Source organism: Ambystoma mexicanum, chromosome 3q, assembly GCF_040938575.1.
Source record: "Ambystoma mexicanum isolate Mex_15411 chromosome 3q, UKY_AmexF1_1, whole genome shotgun sequence".
NCBI lineage: Eukaryota > Metazoa > Chordata > Amphibia > Caudata > Ambystomatidae > Ambystoma > Ambystoma mexicanum.
In genome coordinates, this window is record NC_090926.1 from 268,281,449 (window position 1) to 268,295,670 (window position 14,222).

Genomic DNA, 14,222 nt, shown 5'->3' on the forward strand with positions numbered 1-14,222 from the left:
TTTGCACTTAAAATCTCACTACCTTGCAAATACCCTTAACTTCCACGTTTTGACAGATTTTAATGCATTTTTGAAAACTAAATTTTTCTGCTGGTCTATTGACGCTACTTAGGAGTCTGTATGTCATTCCTGTGCAGGCACAAAGTTTTTCTTCATTTACCGCAGGGTCATATCATTGAAAAACACGACCCTTTATGCGCTCAATACTGATCATATTTTACATGCTTTATCAATTTTTCCCATCACTGGTAAACACAATAAGGCCCAAATCACATTTTCCTGAATAGCTTTAGTTGTGTTTACCTCACAAAAATAATTTTTGGATGACAAGAAGGGGTTAACTGTCACCTTTCCAGAAACCTTACAATGACTATTGTGCGATAAATATTGTCAATTGTACATGAGAAATACATTTCTCCCCTTTTAAACAATGGACAGCCAAAACACTCCTTGGCTCTGGCCCCACCTTTGCTCTCCCAGTTTCAATTTCCCTGTTCATGCCTGTGACATCAAGAGAGAGTTCTGTGTTTAGATTAGCTCAGCTCTTCAAGAGCTAATGACCACTAATGCACTTTTTTATGGGTTTGGGTGACCTGGAGGTCAGCAGTGCAGCAGAACAGACCTCCTTGTCTAGGATCCCACTGCAAATCTGATCTCTAAAAGTATTTAAGTTGTATTTTTAGGGGAAGGCACTGAGGTTTGAAGTTGCAAGCCCAGATCGCCAGGACAATAGGGACCCTGGAATGCAGTTTCTCATCTTGAGCAAAGAGAAAAAAACACAAATGGCATGCAGCACAGGGCCTTTCAAACTCAGCCGTACATTGCTTTTTAACTTCACATTTCACTTTAAAATGAACTCTTGGAAGGCACACAGTTTCAACATGTATAAGTGTCACTACAAAGCTGTCCCCTGCACACAGTGGTTAAATGAGGGCATCATAATCACACTTTTAGTGGCTTTGGTGAACATTTTGTCTCGCATATAGTCACTTTGGAGGAAACACGAGAGGACATTTTCTTTAGTTCACACATGAGAGAAACATCCTTTTACTGCAGCTGCTTGGAACAATCTTAGCATTTTCCTGTGTGATACTGTGCACTGTGATTCTGTGCACGGTGGCTTCATGGAATATCAGTCCAGCTCTTCATGGATTAGTCAAAATATCCTTGCCATGTGTCTTTTGCTTCCATTGTGAAAGGCAGTTGGCATCTTTCCATATTTTGCAATTTAGCACATTTCCTTTCCTTTTGATTTGAATGTACAATGCCTTATGTTCCACATTATTTCAGGGCAGGCCTTTTACTTAGGGGCATGTCCCCCAATGACTCCGGCCTCTTTATTCATGGCATCTGGGGCTATATCACCCCACAATTGTCACTCTGACACTGACGTTTCTCCACCATTGCAGGTGGGAGCATTTAGTGGGCGCATGCAGGGCCTTGTTAATGGGGGCACTTTCCATGGAATGCACCACTATGCAGGTACTTGCCAGGCTGCCAACTCACTAGTACTTAATCACACACTGATACATGACCGCATCAGTGCCGCACAGTCCCCAGTTCTATTAGTGGGACGGAAGGGCACCATGCAACTATTTTCTGCACATAGATGACCAACATTTTCCACATGGCACCTACAGAATCAGCGGGAAATGATGATGGGGATGATGTCTTTTCAGCATGCAGCGACCATGTAATGCTATGTCATTTTGATTGGTGTTTTTAAATATTTGCCATGGATGGTGCACACATTACCCACAATAACCTGATGGATGTTGCAGCTCCGACCCCCAAAATATTGACCCTGTCTGGAGCCACGAGCTGTCGCCCTGACTTGGCATGGGCACGCTAGAATATGATTAGCTCGCAGCATTTATTTACACATTAAGCACTGGCTGTGTCACGCAACACACTAAGAATCATCACGGCAATCTGATGCCGGCATTGAACTATTTTGTCTTTCAAGACTGGGGAATTCAAAGAGTCCGTCCATCCTCTTGTTCATGTTCCAAAATAGCATATATCATTAGTCGAGAATATTAGTTGATAAAAATCTTATATGCTTATCTGTACACATAGAAAATGATGCACTGGAAGCAATGTGTCCAGGTGAACCTGTTTGGGTAGAAAGTCCCCAAATTGGATCTATGTAACAACCTCAAAATGAGCAATGTCCAAACTATTATCAACTTGAATAAGCATAGCAGCTCAAAAAAAGAGGCCTTTGGAAGCAATCTGCTTATAATCCTATCATCGAAGAATGGGGCAAGTGGCTTCTACCAGGCAAGCAGTGCGTGGATCAACAGCATTGGGTTAGTTATTTCATATATGCCTTTATATGTTCACAAAATAAACTAATTTGCATTCATTTGCAGAGTGCTCAATGTCTGCGCTTGACCAACCAGTAGAAACAGACTGGTCAGTGCTTCATTTGTAAGAAAATAAGTGCCAGGGCCCAAATATTTTCTTACACGTCACTGACACATCGGGGCGGGCAGCTCCCAGCCCACTGACACCACCCATGCGTGCTCCATACAGTACCAACATCATTGGTGTTAAGGCTGCAAATACCACTGGTTCATTGAGGGTGATGGATGCATGGTGTAATTTACAGATTCCAATCGACATGACATAATGGGCCTCCTTACAAGTTTGCTGGTCCGGTAACTACGGTACTGGTAAGCTTGCTGGTACCGTAGTTACCGGACGGGTAAACTACGAGTTCTGCTCGCGTGTGCCTTTTCGACCCGCCAGGTCAGACCTGGCTGGCAGACAGGCACCCGCGAGCAGAGCATGTCGGATGCACCAGCACCATTCTGAATGGTGCCGGTGCATCCGGCCTCCCCATTCCCGCTCAAATGGGAATGGGGAGCATTTTTTACCGTGCCCGGGAATGGGCAAATACCAGCTCCGGCGGGGCCATAATGACCCAGTAATTGCCCATTCCTGGGGGTCCGGTATAATTTGCAAGTTCGGCGGCAGCCTGCCAGTTTTACCGGCAAGGCTACCACCGAACTTGTAATGAGGCCTATTGTGTCTGGAAATAATATGAATATTTAGGCGTTTCTTTAAAACACATTATTGTTAATATTTTGCACTGATCGTATCAGTAAGAAGTGGAGCCTCTTTACAATCGATCAATAGAAAATAAGAGCCAACGTGCTTTCCTTCTATTGTAAAATATTGTACGGATGCAGGCATAATCATTACTAAACTGATGATCGTGCTTGTCAAACACTTATGCAAGATCATCTTCCTTGGTGTGGCACCCATGCTAGGCACTCCTCTTTGATAATACCCTTTTCACTGTCCTTGCCTCTGTGTTGGTTGAGGCTGCCGGCTGGTGACTGCCCTGTTGTTGTCAACCCACTTTGCTGGTTATTACAGTAGAAATATTTGCAGCAGTGTCAAGCAGGTTGATTGGAGCATTGCGCAGGCCTGAACAGCATCAGTGCCCAACATTATAACTCATTGTTATTCATGGAAATTGATAAAAAGCCATGCCCTGCCAGCCTGGGTTATCACGTTCGTGAATTACATACAATGAGTAAGCCCAGGATGACGAGACCCAGGTCAGTGCACACTGTTGTTTTAATATTACTATGACTGACTGACAATTAAAATAATAAAGTTGCCAAAACATCACAACATCATCAATCTAGGTTTAGGAATAAGTGCCCGGGCTCAGAAATAAGTGCCGGGGCTGAGCCCTGGGAAGCCCCCCCACACCCAGACATTAAGCACTGCTTGCACACAGCACCCAAGGACACACAGCAGCAAAGCTTACTTGCATTTTCCCTTTCTCCTCACTAGCCTAAGCCCCCAGCCTCTCTTTCACATCCCCTGGGACACTATGCAAATGGCAGCAATGCACGGTCTAAATCCCAACAGCACAACAGAGCAGTGGTCTGGTGCCCGGCGAGGGAATCCTGGTGCAGTTCATCACCTCTGTGATTCATTTCCCTCACGCAGCCCACTACTATTTGTAACATCTGGAAGCTCCCAACCTCCCAGATGAAGCAGACGTTTTGAGTCTCTTAAAATAAGCGTCATTTTGAACCATTCAGAGATGCTCTGTGTGTTTAGAAAATAATACAGCAGAATGTACGCCAAGGAAAATAAAAGCAGCCTTGTATTACAGGAAAAAATGTATGGTTGAAAGGGATTTTAACGAACGCATGACTAGATTATAGAAGTGTTCTTCTGCTATCATATTGATCCCCCCCCCGCCCCAAAAGGCTACACAGACACGCGCGCGAACGCACTCAATCTCTCTCTCGCTCTCTCTCTCTCTTCCTTCCTTCCTTGGCATGAGCTCTCTCCTAATCCTTATTTCTCCATTACTAATTGCGGTTTAGACTCTTGGGAAGGAGAACAATATCCGCTTCCTGACGTCTGGGAACTGGGAGGTGACCAGGATTGTGGCTTATGAAGAGGAAAGTAATAATGTGTAAGTAGCCTGGAGTGAAGGGCCTCCCTTCCCAACGCCCACATCGCCTCTTGCGGCTGTGATTGTTCGCCTTATGGACTGCTAGATTACGAGGTGTGCGTTTGCTCCTTATCCAGCATGACAGCGAAGATTCCTGTGTACAAACCCCAATGGAATGAAGAGTCCAAGGGAACAAGCATAGCTCACATGTGGCCAACACTGCCTCGTTCTCGCTTCTTATGCACTTTCCAATCCTGTCTTTCTTGGTGTTCAGGCACATTCTCTTCTTCCCTCTCCCTTCATTCCACGTCCTTTTTCTTCCAGCCTTTGTGCTTTCTATCCTCCACCAATTTCCTATCCCTCCTCTCCCTCTTTTCTTGCATTCTTGTCTTTTTCCTCTACTACCATCCCTGCATATCTGATTTCCCGCCTAATTTGCTCCATATTCCATCCAATTCACCAACTCATACGTCATACACACACATCAAAACTCTTCCTCCATCTTCCTTCAAAGATTCATGCAAGCATCATACCCCGGCCCTCCACTGGTCACCTGCCCAGCGATCACTCCTTCTGCTGTCATACCCCGGCCCTCCACTGGTCACCTGCCCAGCGATCACTACCTTCTGCTGTCATACCCCGGCCCTCCACTAGCCACCTGCCCAGCGATCACTCCTTCTGCTGTCATACCCCGGCCCTCCACTGGTCACCTGCCCAGCGATCACTACCTTCTGCTGTCATACCGCGGCCCTCCACTAGCCACCTGCCCAGCGATCACTCCTTCTGCTGTCATACCCCGGCCCTCCACTAGTCACCTGCCCAGCGATCACTCCTTCTGCTGTCATACCCCGGCCCTCCACTGGTCACCTGCCCAGCGATCACTCCTTCTGCTGTCATACCCCGGCCCTCCACTAGCCACCTGCCCAGCGATCACTCCTTCTGCTGTCATACCCCGGCCCTCCACTAGTCACCTGCCCAGCGATCACTCCTTCTGCTGTCATACCCCGGCCCTCCACTAGCCACCTGCCCAGCGATCACTCCTTCTGCTGTCATACCCCGGCCCTCCACTGGCCACCTGCCCAGCGATCACTCCTTCTGCTGTCATACCCCGGCCCTCCACTGGTCACCTGCCCAGCGATCACTCCTTCTGCTGTCATACCCCGGCCCTCCACTAGTCACCTGCCCAGCGATCACTCCTTCTGCTGTCATACCCCGGCCCCCCACTGGTCACCTGCCCAGCGATCACTCCTTCTGCTGTCATACCCCGGCCCTCCACTGGTCACCCGCCCAGCGATCACTCCTTCTGCTGTCATACCCCGGCCCTCCACTGGTCACCCGCCCAGCGATCACTCCTTCTGCTGTCATACCCCGGCCCTCCACTGGTCACCCGCCCAGCGATCACTCCTTCTGCTGTCATACCCCGGCCCTCCACTGGTCACCCGCCCAGCGATCACTCCTTCTGCTGTCATACCCCGGCCCTCCACTGGTCACCCGCCCAGCGATCACTCCTTCTGCTGTCATACCCCGGCCCTCCACTGGTCACCCGCCCAGCGATCACTCCTTCTGCTGTCATACCCCGGCCCTCCACTGGTCACCCGCCCAGCGATCACTCCTTCTGCTGTCATACCCCGGCCCTCCACTGGTCACCCGCCCAGCGATCACTCCTTCTGCTGTCATACCCCGGCCCTCCACTGGTCACCCGCCCAGCGATCACTCCTTCTGCTGTCATACCCCGGCCCTCCACTGGTCACCCGCCCAGCGATCACTCCTTCTGCTGTCATACCCCGGCCCTCCACTGGTCACCCGCCCAGCGATCACTCCTTCTGCTGTCATACCCCGGCCCTCCACTGGTCACCAGCCCAGCGATCACTCCTTCTGCTGTCATACCCCGGCCCTCCACTGGTCACCTGCCCAGCGATCACTCCTTCTGCTGTCATACCCCGGCCCTCCACTGGTCACCCGCCCAGCGATCACTCCTTCTGCTGTCATACCCCGGCCCTCCACTGGTCACCCGCCCAGCGATCACTCCTTCTGCTGTCATACCCCGGCCCTCCACTGGTCACCCGCCCAGCGATCACTCCTTCTGCTGTCATACCCCGGCCCTCCACTGGTCACCCGCCCAGCGATCACTCCTTCTGCTGTCATACCCCGGCCCTCCACTAGCCACCCGCCCAGCGATCACTCCTTCTGCTGTCATACCCCGGCCCTCCACTAGTCACCCGCCCAGCGATCACTCCTTCTGCTGTCATACCCCGGCCCTCCACTAGCCACCCGCCCAGCGATCACTCCTTCTGCTGTCATACCCCGGCCCTCCACTAGCCACCCGCCCAGCGATCACTCCTTCTGCTGTCATACCCCGGCCCTCCACTAGCCACCCGCCCAGCGATCACTCCTTCTGCTGTCATACCCCGGCCCTCCACTAGCCACCTGCCCAGCGATCACTCCTTCTGCTGTCATACCCCGGCCCTCCACTGGTCACCTGCCCAGCGATCACTCCTTCTGCTGTCATACCCCGGCCCCCCACTGGTCACCTGCCCAGCGATCACTCCTTCTGCTGTCATACCCCGGCCCTCCACTGGTCACCCGCCCAGCGATCACTCCTTCTGCTGTCATACCCCGGCCCTCCACTGGTCACCCGCCCAGCGATCACTCCTTCTGCTGTCATACCCCGGCCCTCCACTGGTCACCCGCCCAGCGATCACTCCTTCTGCTGTCATACCCCGGCCCTCCACTGGTCACCCGCCCAGCGATCACTCCTTCTGCTGTCATACCCCGGCCCTCCACTGGTCACCCGCCCAGCGATCACTCCTTCTGCTGTCATACCCCGGCCCTCCACTGGTCACCCGCCCAGCGATCACTCCTTCTGCTGTCATACCCCGGCCCTCCACTGGTCACCTGCCCAGCGATCACTACCTTCTGCTGTCATACCCCGGCCCTCCACTGGTCACCTGCCCAGCGATCACTCCTTCTGCTGTCATACCCCGGCCCTCCACTGGTCACCTGCCCAGCGATCACTCCTTCTGCTGTCATACCCCGGCCGCCCACTGGTCACCTGCCCAGCGATCACTCCTTCTGCTGTCATACCCCGGCCGCCCACTGGTCACCTGCCCAGCGATCACTCCTTCTGCTGTCATACCCCGGCCCTCCACTAGTCACCTGCCCAGCGATCACTCCTTCTGCTGTCATACCCCGGCCCTCCACTAGTCACCTGCCCAGCGATCACTCCTTCTGCTGTCATACCCCGGCCCTCCACTAGTCACCTGCCCAGCGATCACTCCTTCTGCTGTCATACCCCGGCCCTCCACTAGTCACCTGCCCAGCGATCACTCCTTCTGCTGTCATACCCCGGCCCTCCACTAGTCACCTGCCCAGCGATCACTCCTTCTGCTGTCATACCCCGGCCCTCCAATAGTCACCTGCCCAGCGATCACTCCTTCTGCTGTCATACCCCGGCCCCCCACTGGTCACCTGCCCAGCGATCATTCCTTCTGCTGTCATACCCCGGCCCTCCAATGGTCACCTGCCCAGCGATCACTCCTTCTGCTGTCATACCCCGGCCCTCCACTGGTCACCAGCCCAGCGATCACTCCTTCTGCTGTCATACCCCGGCCCTCCAATGGTCACCTGCCCAGCGATCACTCCTTCTGCTGTCATACCCCGGCCCTCCACTGGTCACCTGCCCAGCGATCACTCCTTCTGCTGTCATACCCCGGCCCTCCACTGGTCACCTGCCCAGCGATCACTCCTTCTGCTGTCATACCCCGGCCCTCCACTGGTCACCTGCCCAGCGATCACTCCTTCTGCTGTCATACCCCGGCCCTCCACTGGTCACCTGCCCAGCGATCACTCCTTCTGCTGTCATACCCCGGCCCTCCAATAGTCACCAGCCCAGCGATCACTCCTTCTGCTGTCATACCCCGGCCCTCCAATAGTCACCTGCCCAGCGATCACTCCTTCTGCTGTCATACCCCGGCCCTCCACTAGTCACCAGCCCAGCGATCACTCCTTCTGCTGTCATACCCCGGCCCTCCAATAGTCACCTGCCCAGCGATCACTCCTTCTGCTGTCATACCCCGGCCCTCCACTAATCACCAGCCCAGCGATCACTCCTTCTGCTGTCATACCCCGGCCCTCCACTAATCACCAGCCCAGCGATCACTCCTTCTGCTGTCATACCCCGGCCCTCCAATAGTCACCTGCCCAGCGATCACTCCTTCTGCTGTCATACCCCGGCCCTCCACTGGTCACCTGCCTAGCGATCACTCCTTCTGCTGTCATACCCCGGCCCTCCACTGGTCACCAGCCCAGCGATCACTCCTTCTGCTGTCATACCCCGGCCCTCCACTGGTCACCCGCCCAGCGATCACTCCTTCTGCTGTCATACCCCGGCCCTCCACTGGTCACCAGCCCAGCGATCACTCCTTCTGCTGTCATACCCCGGCCCTCCACTGGTCACCCGCCCAGCGATCACTCCTTCTGCTGTCATACCCCGGCCCTCCACTGGTCACCCGCCCAGCGATCACTCCTTCTGCTGTCATACCCCGGCCCTCCACTGGTCAGCTGCCCAGCGATCACTCCTTCTGCTGTCATACCCCGGCCCTCCACTGGTCACCTGCCCAGCGATCACTCCTTCTGCTGTCATACCCCGGCCCTCCACTGGTCACCTGCCCAGCGATCACTCCTTCTGCTGTCATACCCCGGCCCTCCACTGGTCACCTGCCCAGCGATCACTCCTTCTGCTGTCATACCCCGGCCCTCCACTGGTCACCTGCCCAGCGATCACTCCTTCTGCTGTCATACCCCGGCCCTCCACTGGTCACCAGCCCAGCGATCACTCCTTCTGCTGTCATACCCCGGCCCTCCAATAGTCACCTGCCCAGCGATCACTCCTTCTGCTGTCATACCCCGGCCCTCCACTAGTCACCAGCCCAGCGATCACTCCTTCTGCTGTCATACCCCGGTCCTCCAATAGTCACCTGCCCAGCGATCACTCCTTCTGCTGTCATACCCCGGCACCAGCCCAGCGATCACTCCTTCTGCTGTCATACCCCGGCCCTCCAATAGTCACCTGCCCAGCGATCACTCCTTCTGCTGTCATACCCCGGCCCTCCACTAGTCACCTGCCCAGCGATCACTCCTTCTGCTGTCATACCCCGGCCCTCCAATAGTCACCTGCCCAGCGATCACTCCTTCTGCTGTCATACCCCGGCCCTCCACTAGTCACCTGCCCAGCGATCACTCCTTCTGCTGTCATACCCCGGCCCTCCACTAGTCACCAGCCCAGCGATCACTCCTTCTGCTGTCATACCCCGGCCCTCCACTAGTCACCTGCCCAGCGATCACTCCTTCTGCTGTCATACCCCGGCCCTCCAATAGTCACCTGCCCAGCGATCACTCCTTCTGCTGTCATACCCCGGCCCTCCACTAGTCACCTGCCCAGCGATCACTCCTTCTGCTGTCATACCCCGGCCCTCCACTAGTCACCAGCCCAGCGATCACTCCTTCTGCTGTCATACCCCGGCCCTCCACTAGTCACCTGCCCAGCGATCACTCCTTCTGCTGTCATACCCCGGCCCTCCACTAGTCACCTGCCCAGCGATCACTCCTTCTGCTGTCATACCCCGGCCCTCCAATAGTCACCTGCCCAGCGATCACTCCTTCTGCTGTCATACCCCGGCCCTCCACTAGTCACCTGCCCAGCGATCACTCCTTCTGCTGTCATACCCCGGCCCTCCACTAGTCACCAGCCCAGCGATCACTCCTTCTGCTGTCATACCCCGGCCCTCCAATAGTCACCTGCCCAGCGATCACTCCTTCTGCTGTCATACCCCGGCCCTCCACTAGTCACCTGCCCAGCGATCACTCCTTCTGCTGTCATACCCCGGCCCTCCAATGGTCACCTGCCCAGCGATCACTCCTTCTGCTGTCATACCCCGGCCCTCCACTGGTCACCTGCCCAGCGATCACTCCTTCTGCTGTCATACCCCGGCCCTCCACTGGTCACCTGCCCAGCGATCACTCCTTCTGCTGTCATACCCCGGCCCTCCACTGGTCACCTGCCCAGCGATCACTCCTTCTGCTGTCATACCCCGGCCCTCCACTGGTCACCCGCCCAGCGATCACTCCTTCTGCTGTCATACCCCGGCCCTCCACTGGTCACCCGCCCAGCGATCACTCCTTCTGCTGTCATACCCCGGCCCTCCACTGGTCACCTGCCCAGCGATCACTACCTTCTGCTGTCATACCCCGGCCTTCCACTGGTCACCCGCCCAGCGATCACTCCTTCTGCTGTCATACCCCGGCCCTCCACTGGTCACCCGCCCAGCGATCACTCCTTCTGCTGTCATACCCCGGCCCTCCACTGGTCACCAGCCCAGCGATCACTCCTTCTGCTGTCATACCCCGGCCCTCCACTGGTCACCTGCCCAGCGATCACTCCTTCTGCTGTCATACCCCGGCCCTCCACTGGTCACCCGCCCAGCGATCACTCCTTCTGCTGTCATACCCCGGCCCTCCACTGGTCACCCGCCCAGCGATCACTCCTTCTGCTGTCATACCCCGGCCCTCCACTGGTCACCCGCCCAGCGATCACTCCTTCTGCTGTCATACCCCGGCCCTCCACTGGTCACCCGCCCAGCGATCACTCCTTCTGCTGTCATACCCCGGCCCTCCACTGGTCACCCGCCCAGCGATCACTCCTTCTGCTGTCATACCCCGGCCCTCCACTGGTCACCAGCCCAGCGATCACTCCTTCTGCTGTCATACCCCGGCCCTCCACTGGTCACCTGCCCAGCGATCACTCCTTCTGCTGTCATACCCCGGCCCTCCACTGGTCACCTGCCCAGCGATCACTCCTTCTGCTGTCATACCCCGGCCCTCCACTGGTCACCTGCCCAGCGATCACTCCTTCTGCTGTCATACCCCGGCCCTCCACTGGTCACCTGCCCAGCGATCACTCCTTCTGCTGTCATACCCCGGCCCTCCACTGGTCACCTGCCCAGCGATCACTCCTTCTGCTGTCATACCCCGGCCCTCCACTGGTCACCCGCCCAGCGATCACTCCTTCTGCTGTCATACCCCGGCCCTCCACTGGTCACCCGCCCTGCGATCACTCCTTCTGCTGTCATACCCCGGCCCTCCACTGGTCACCCGCCCAGCGATCACTCCTTCTGCTGTCATACCCCGGCCCTCCACTGGTCACCCGCCCAGCGATCACTCCTTCTGCTGTCATACCCCGGCCCTCCACTGGTCACCCGCCCAGCGATCACTCCTTCTGCTGTCATACCCCGGCCCTCCACTGGTCACCAGCCCAGCGATCACTCCTTCTGCTGTCATACCCCGGCCCTCCACTGGTCACCTGCCCAGCGATCACTCCTTCTGCTGTCATACCCCGGCCCCCCACTGGTCACCTGCCCAGCGATCACTCCTTCTGCTGTCATACCCCGGCCCTCCACTGGTCACCCGCCCAGCGATCACTCCTTCTGCTGTCATACCCCGGCCCTCCACTGGTCACCCGCCCAGCGATCACTCCTTCTGCTGTCATACCCCGGCCCTCCACTGGTCACCCGCCCAGCGATCACTCCTTCTGCTGTCATACCCCGGCCCTCCACTGGTCACCCGCCCAGCGATCACTCCTTCTGCTGTCATACCCCGGCCCTCCACTGGTCACCCGCCCAGCGATCACTCCTTCTGCTGTCATACCCCGGCCCTCCACTGGTCACCCGCCCAGCGATCACTCCTTCTGCTGTCATACCCCGGCCCTCCACTGGTCACCCGCCCAGCGATCACTCCTTCTGCTGTCATACCCCGGCCCTCCACTGGTCACCCGCCCAGCGATCACTCCTTCTGCTGTCATACCCCGGCCCTCCACTGGTCACCCGCCCAGCGATCACTCCTTCTGCTGTCATACCCCGGCCCTCCACTGGTCACCCGCCCAGCGATCACTCCTTCTGCTGTCATACCCCGGCCCTCCACTGGTCACCCGCCCAGCGATCACTCCTTCTGCTGTCATACCCCGGCCCTCCACTGGTCACCAGCCCAGCGATCACTCCTTCTGCTGTCATACCCCGGCCCTCCACTGGTCACCTGCCCAGCGATCACTCCTTCTGCTGTCATACCCCGGCCCTCCACTGGTCACCCGCCCAGCGATCACTCCTTCTGCTGTCATACCCCGGCCCTCCACTGGTCACCCGCCCAGCGATCACTCCTTCTGCTGTCATACCCCGGCCCTCCACTGGTCACCCGCCCAGCGATCACTCCTTCTGCTGTCATACCCCGGCCCTCCACTGGTCACCCGCCCAGCGATCACTCCTTCTGCTGTCATACCCCGGCCCTCCACTAGCCACCCGCCCAGCGATCACTCCTTCTGCTGTCATACCCCGGCCCTCCACTAGTCACCCGCCCAGCGATCACTCCTTCTGCTGTCATACCCCGGCCCTCCACTAGCCACCCGCCCAGCGATCACTCCTTCTGCTGTCATACCCCGGCCCCCCACTGGTCACCTGCCCAGCGATCACTCCTTCTGCTGTCATACCCCGGCCCTCCACTGGTCACCCGCCCAGCGATCACTCCTTCTGCTGTCATACCCCGGCCCTCCACTGGTCACCCGCCCAGCGATCACTCCTTCTGCTGTCATACCCCGGCCCTCCACTGGTCACCCGCCCAGCGATCACTCCTTCTGCTGTCATACCCCGGCCCTCCACTGGTCACCCGCCCAGCGATCACTCCTTCTGCTGTCATACCCCGGCCCTCCACTGGTCACCCGCCCAGCGATCACTCCTTCTGCTGTCATACCCCGGCCCTCCACTGGTCACCCGCCCAGCGATCACTCCTTCTGCTGTCATACCCCGGCCCTCCACTGGTCACCCGCCCAGCGATCACTCCTTCTGCTGTCATACCCCGGCCCTCCACTGGTCACCCGCCCAGCGATCACTCCTTCTGCTGTCATACCCCGGCCCTCCACTGGTCACCCGCCCAGCGATCACTCCTTCTGCTGTCATACCCCGGCCCTCCACTGGTCACCCGCCCAGCGATCACTCCTTCTGCTGTCATACCCCGGCCCTCCACTGGTCACCCGCCCAGCGATCACTCCTTCTGCTGTCATACCCCGGCCCTCCACTGGTCACCAGCCCAGCGATCACTCCTTCTGCTGTCATACCCCGGCCCTCCACTGGTCACCTGCCCAGCGATCACTCCTTCTGCTGTCATACCCCGGCCCTCCACTGGTCACCCGCCCAGCGATCACTCCTTCTGCTGTCATACCCCGGCCCTCCACTGGTCACCCGCCCAGCGATCACTCCTTCTGCTGTCATACCCCGGCCCTCCACTGGTCACCCGCCCAGCGATCACTCCTTCTGCTGTCATACCCCGGCCCTCCACTGGTCACCCGCCCAGCGATCACTCCTTCTGCTGTCATACCCCGGCCCTCCACTGGTCACCCGCCCAGCGATCACTCCTTCTGCTGTCATACCCCGGCCCTCCACTAGCCACCCGCCCAGCGATCACTCCTTCTGCTGTCATACCCCGGCCCTCCACTAGTCACCCGCCCAGCGATCACTCCTTCTGTTGTCATACCCCGGCCCTCCACTAGCCACCCGCCCAGCGATCACTCCTTCTGCTGTCATACCCCGGCCCTCCACTAGCCACCCGCCCAGCGATCACTCCTTCTGCTGTCATACCCCGGCCCTCCACTAGCCACCCGCCCAGCGATCACTCCTTCTGCTGTCATACCCCGGCCCTCCACTAGCCACCTGCCCAGCGATCACTCCTTCTGCTGTCATACCCCGGCCCTCCA

General features: G+C 57.1%; 1 protein-coding gene across 1 annotated transcript in view; it reads left to right on the forward strand.

Moving 5' to 3' along the window:
* The window catches only part of LOC138582434 (inactive dipeptidyl peptidase 10-like), a 755,097-nt gene that overhangs the window by 639,518 nt on the left and 101,357 nt on the right, over window positions 1–14,222 (forward strand). The window contains exon 14 of the mRNA XM_069653734.1: window positions 4,359–4,450. Within this exon, the coding sequence (XP_069509835.1) occupies window positions 4,359–4,450 (92 nt within the window). The remainder of the gene's footprint in view (window positions 1–4,358; window positions 4,451–14,222) is intronic.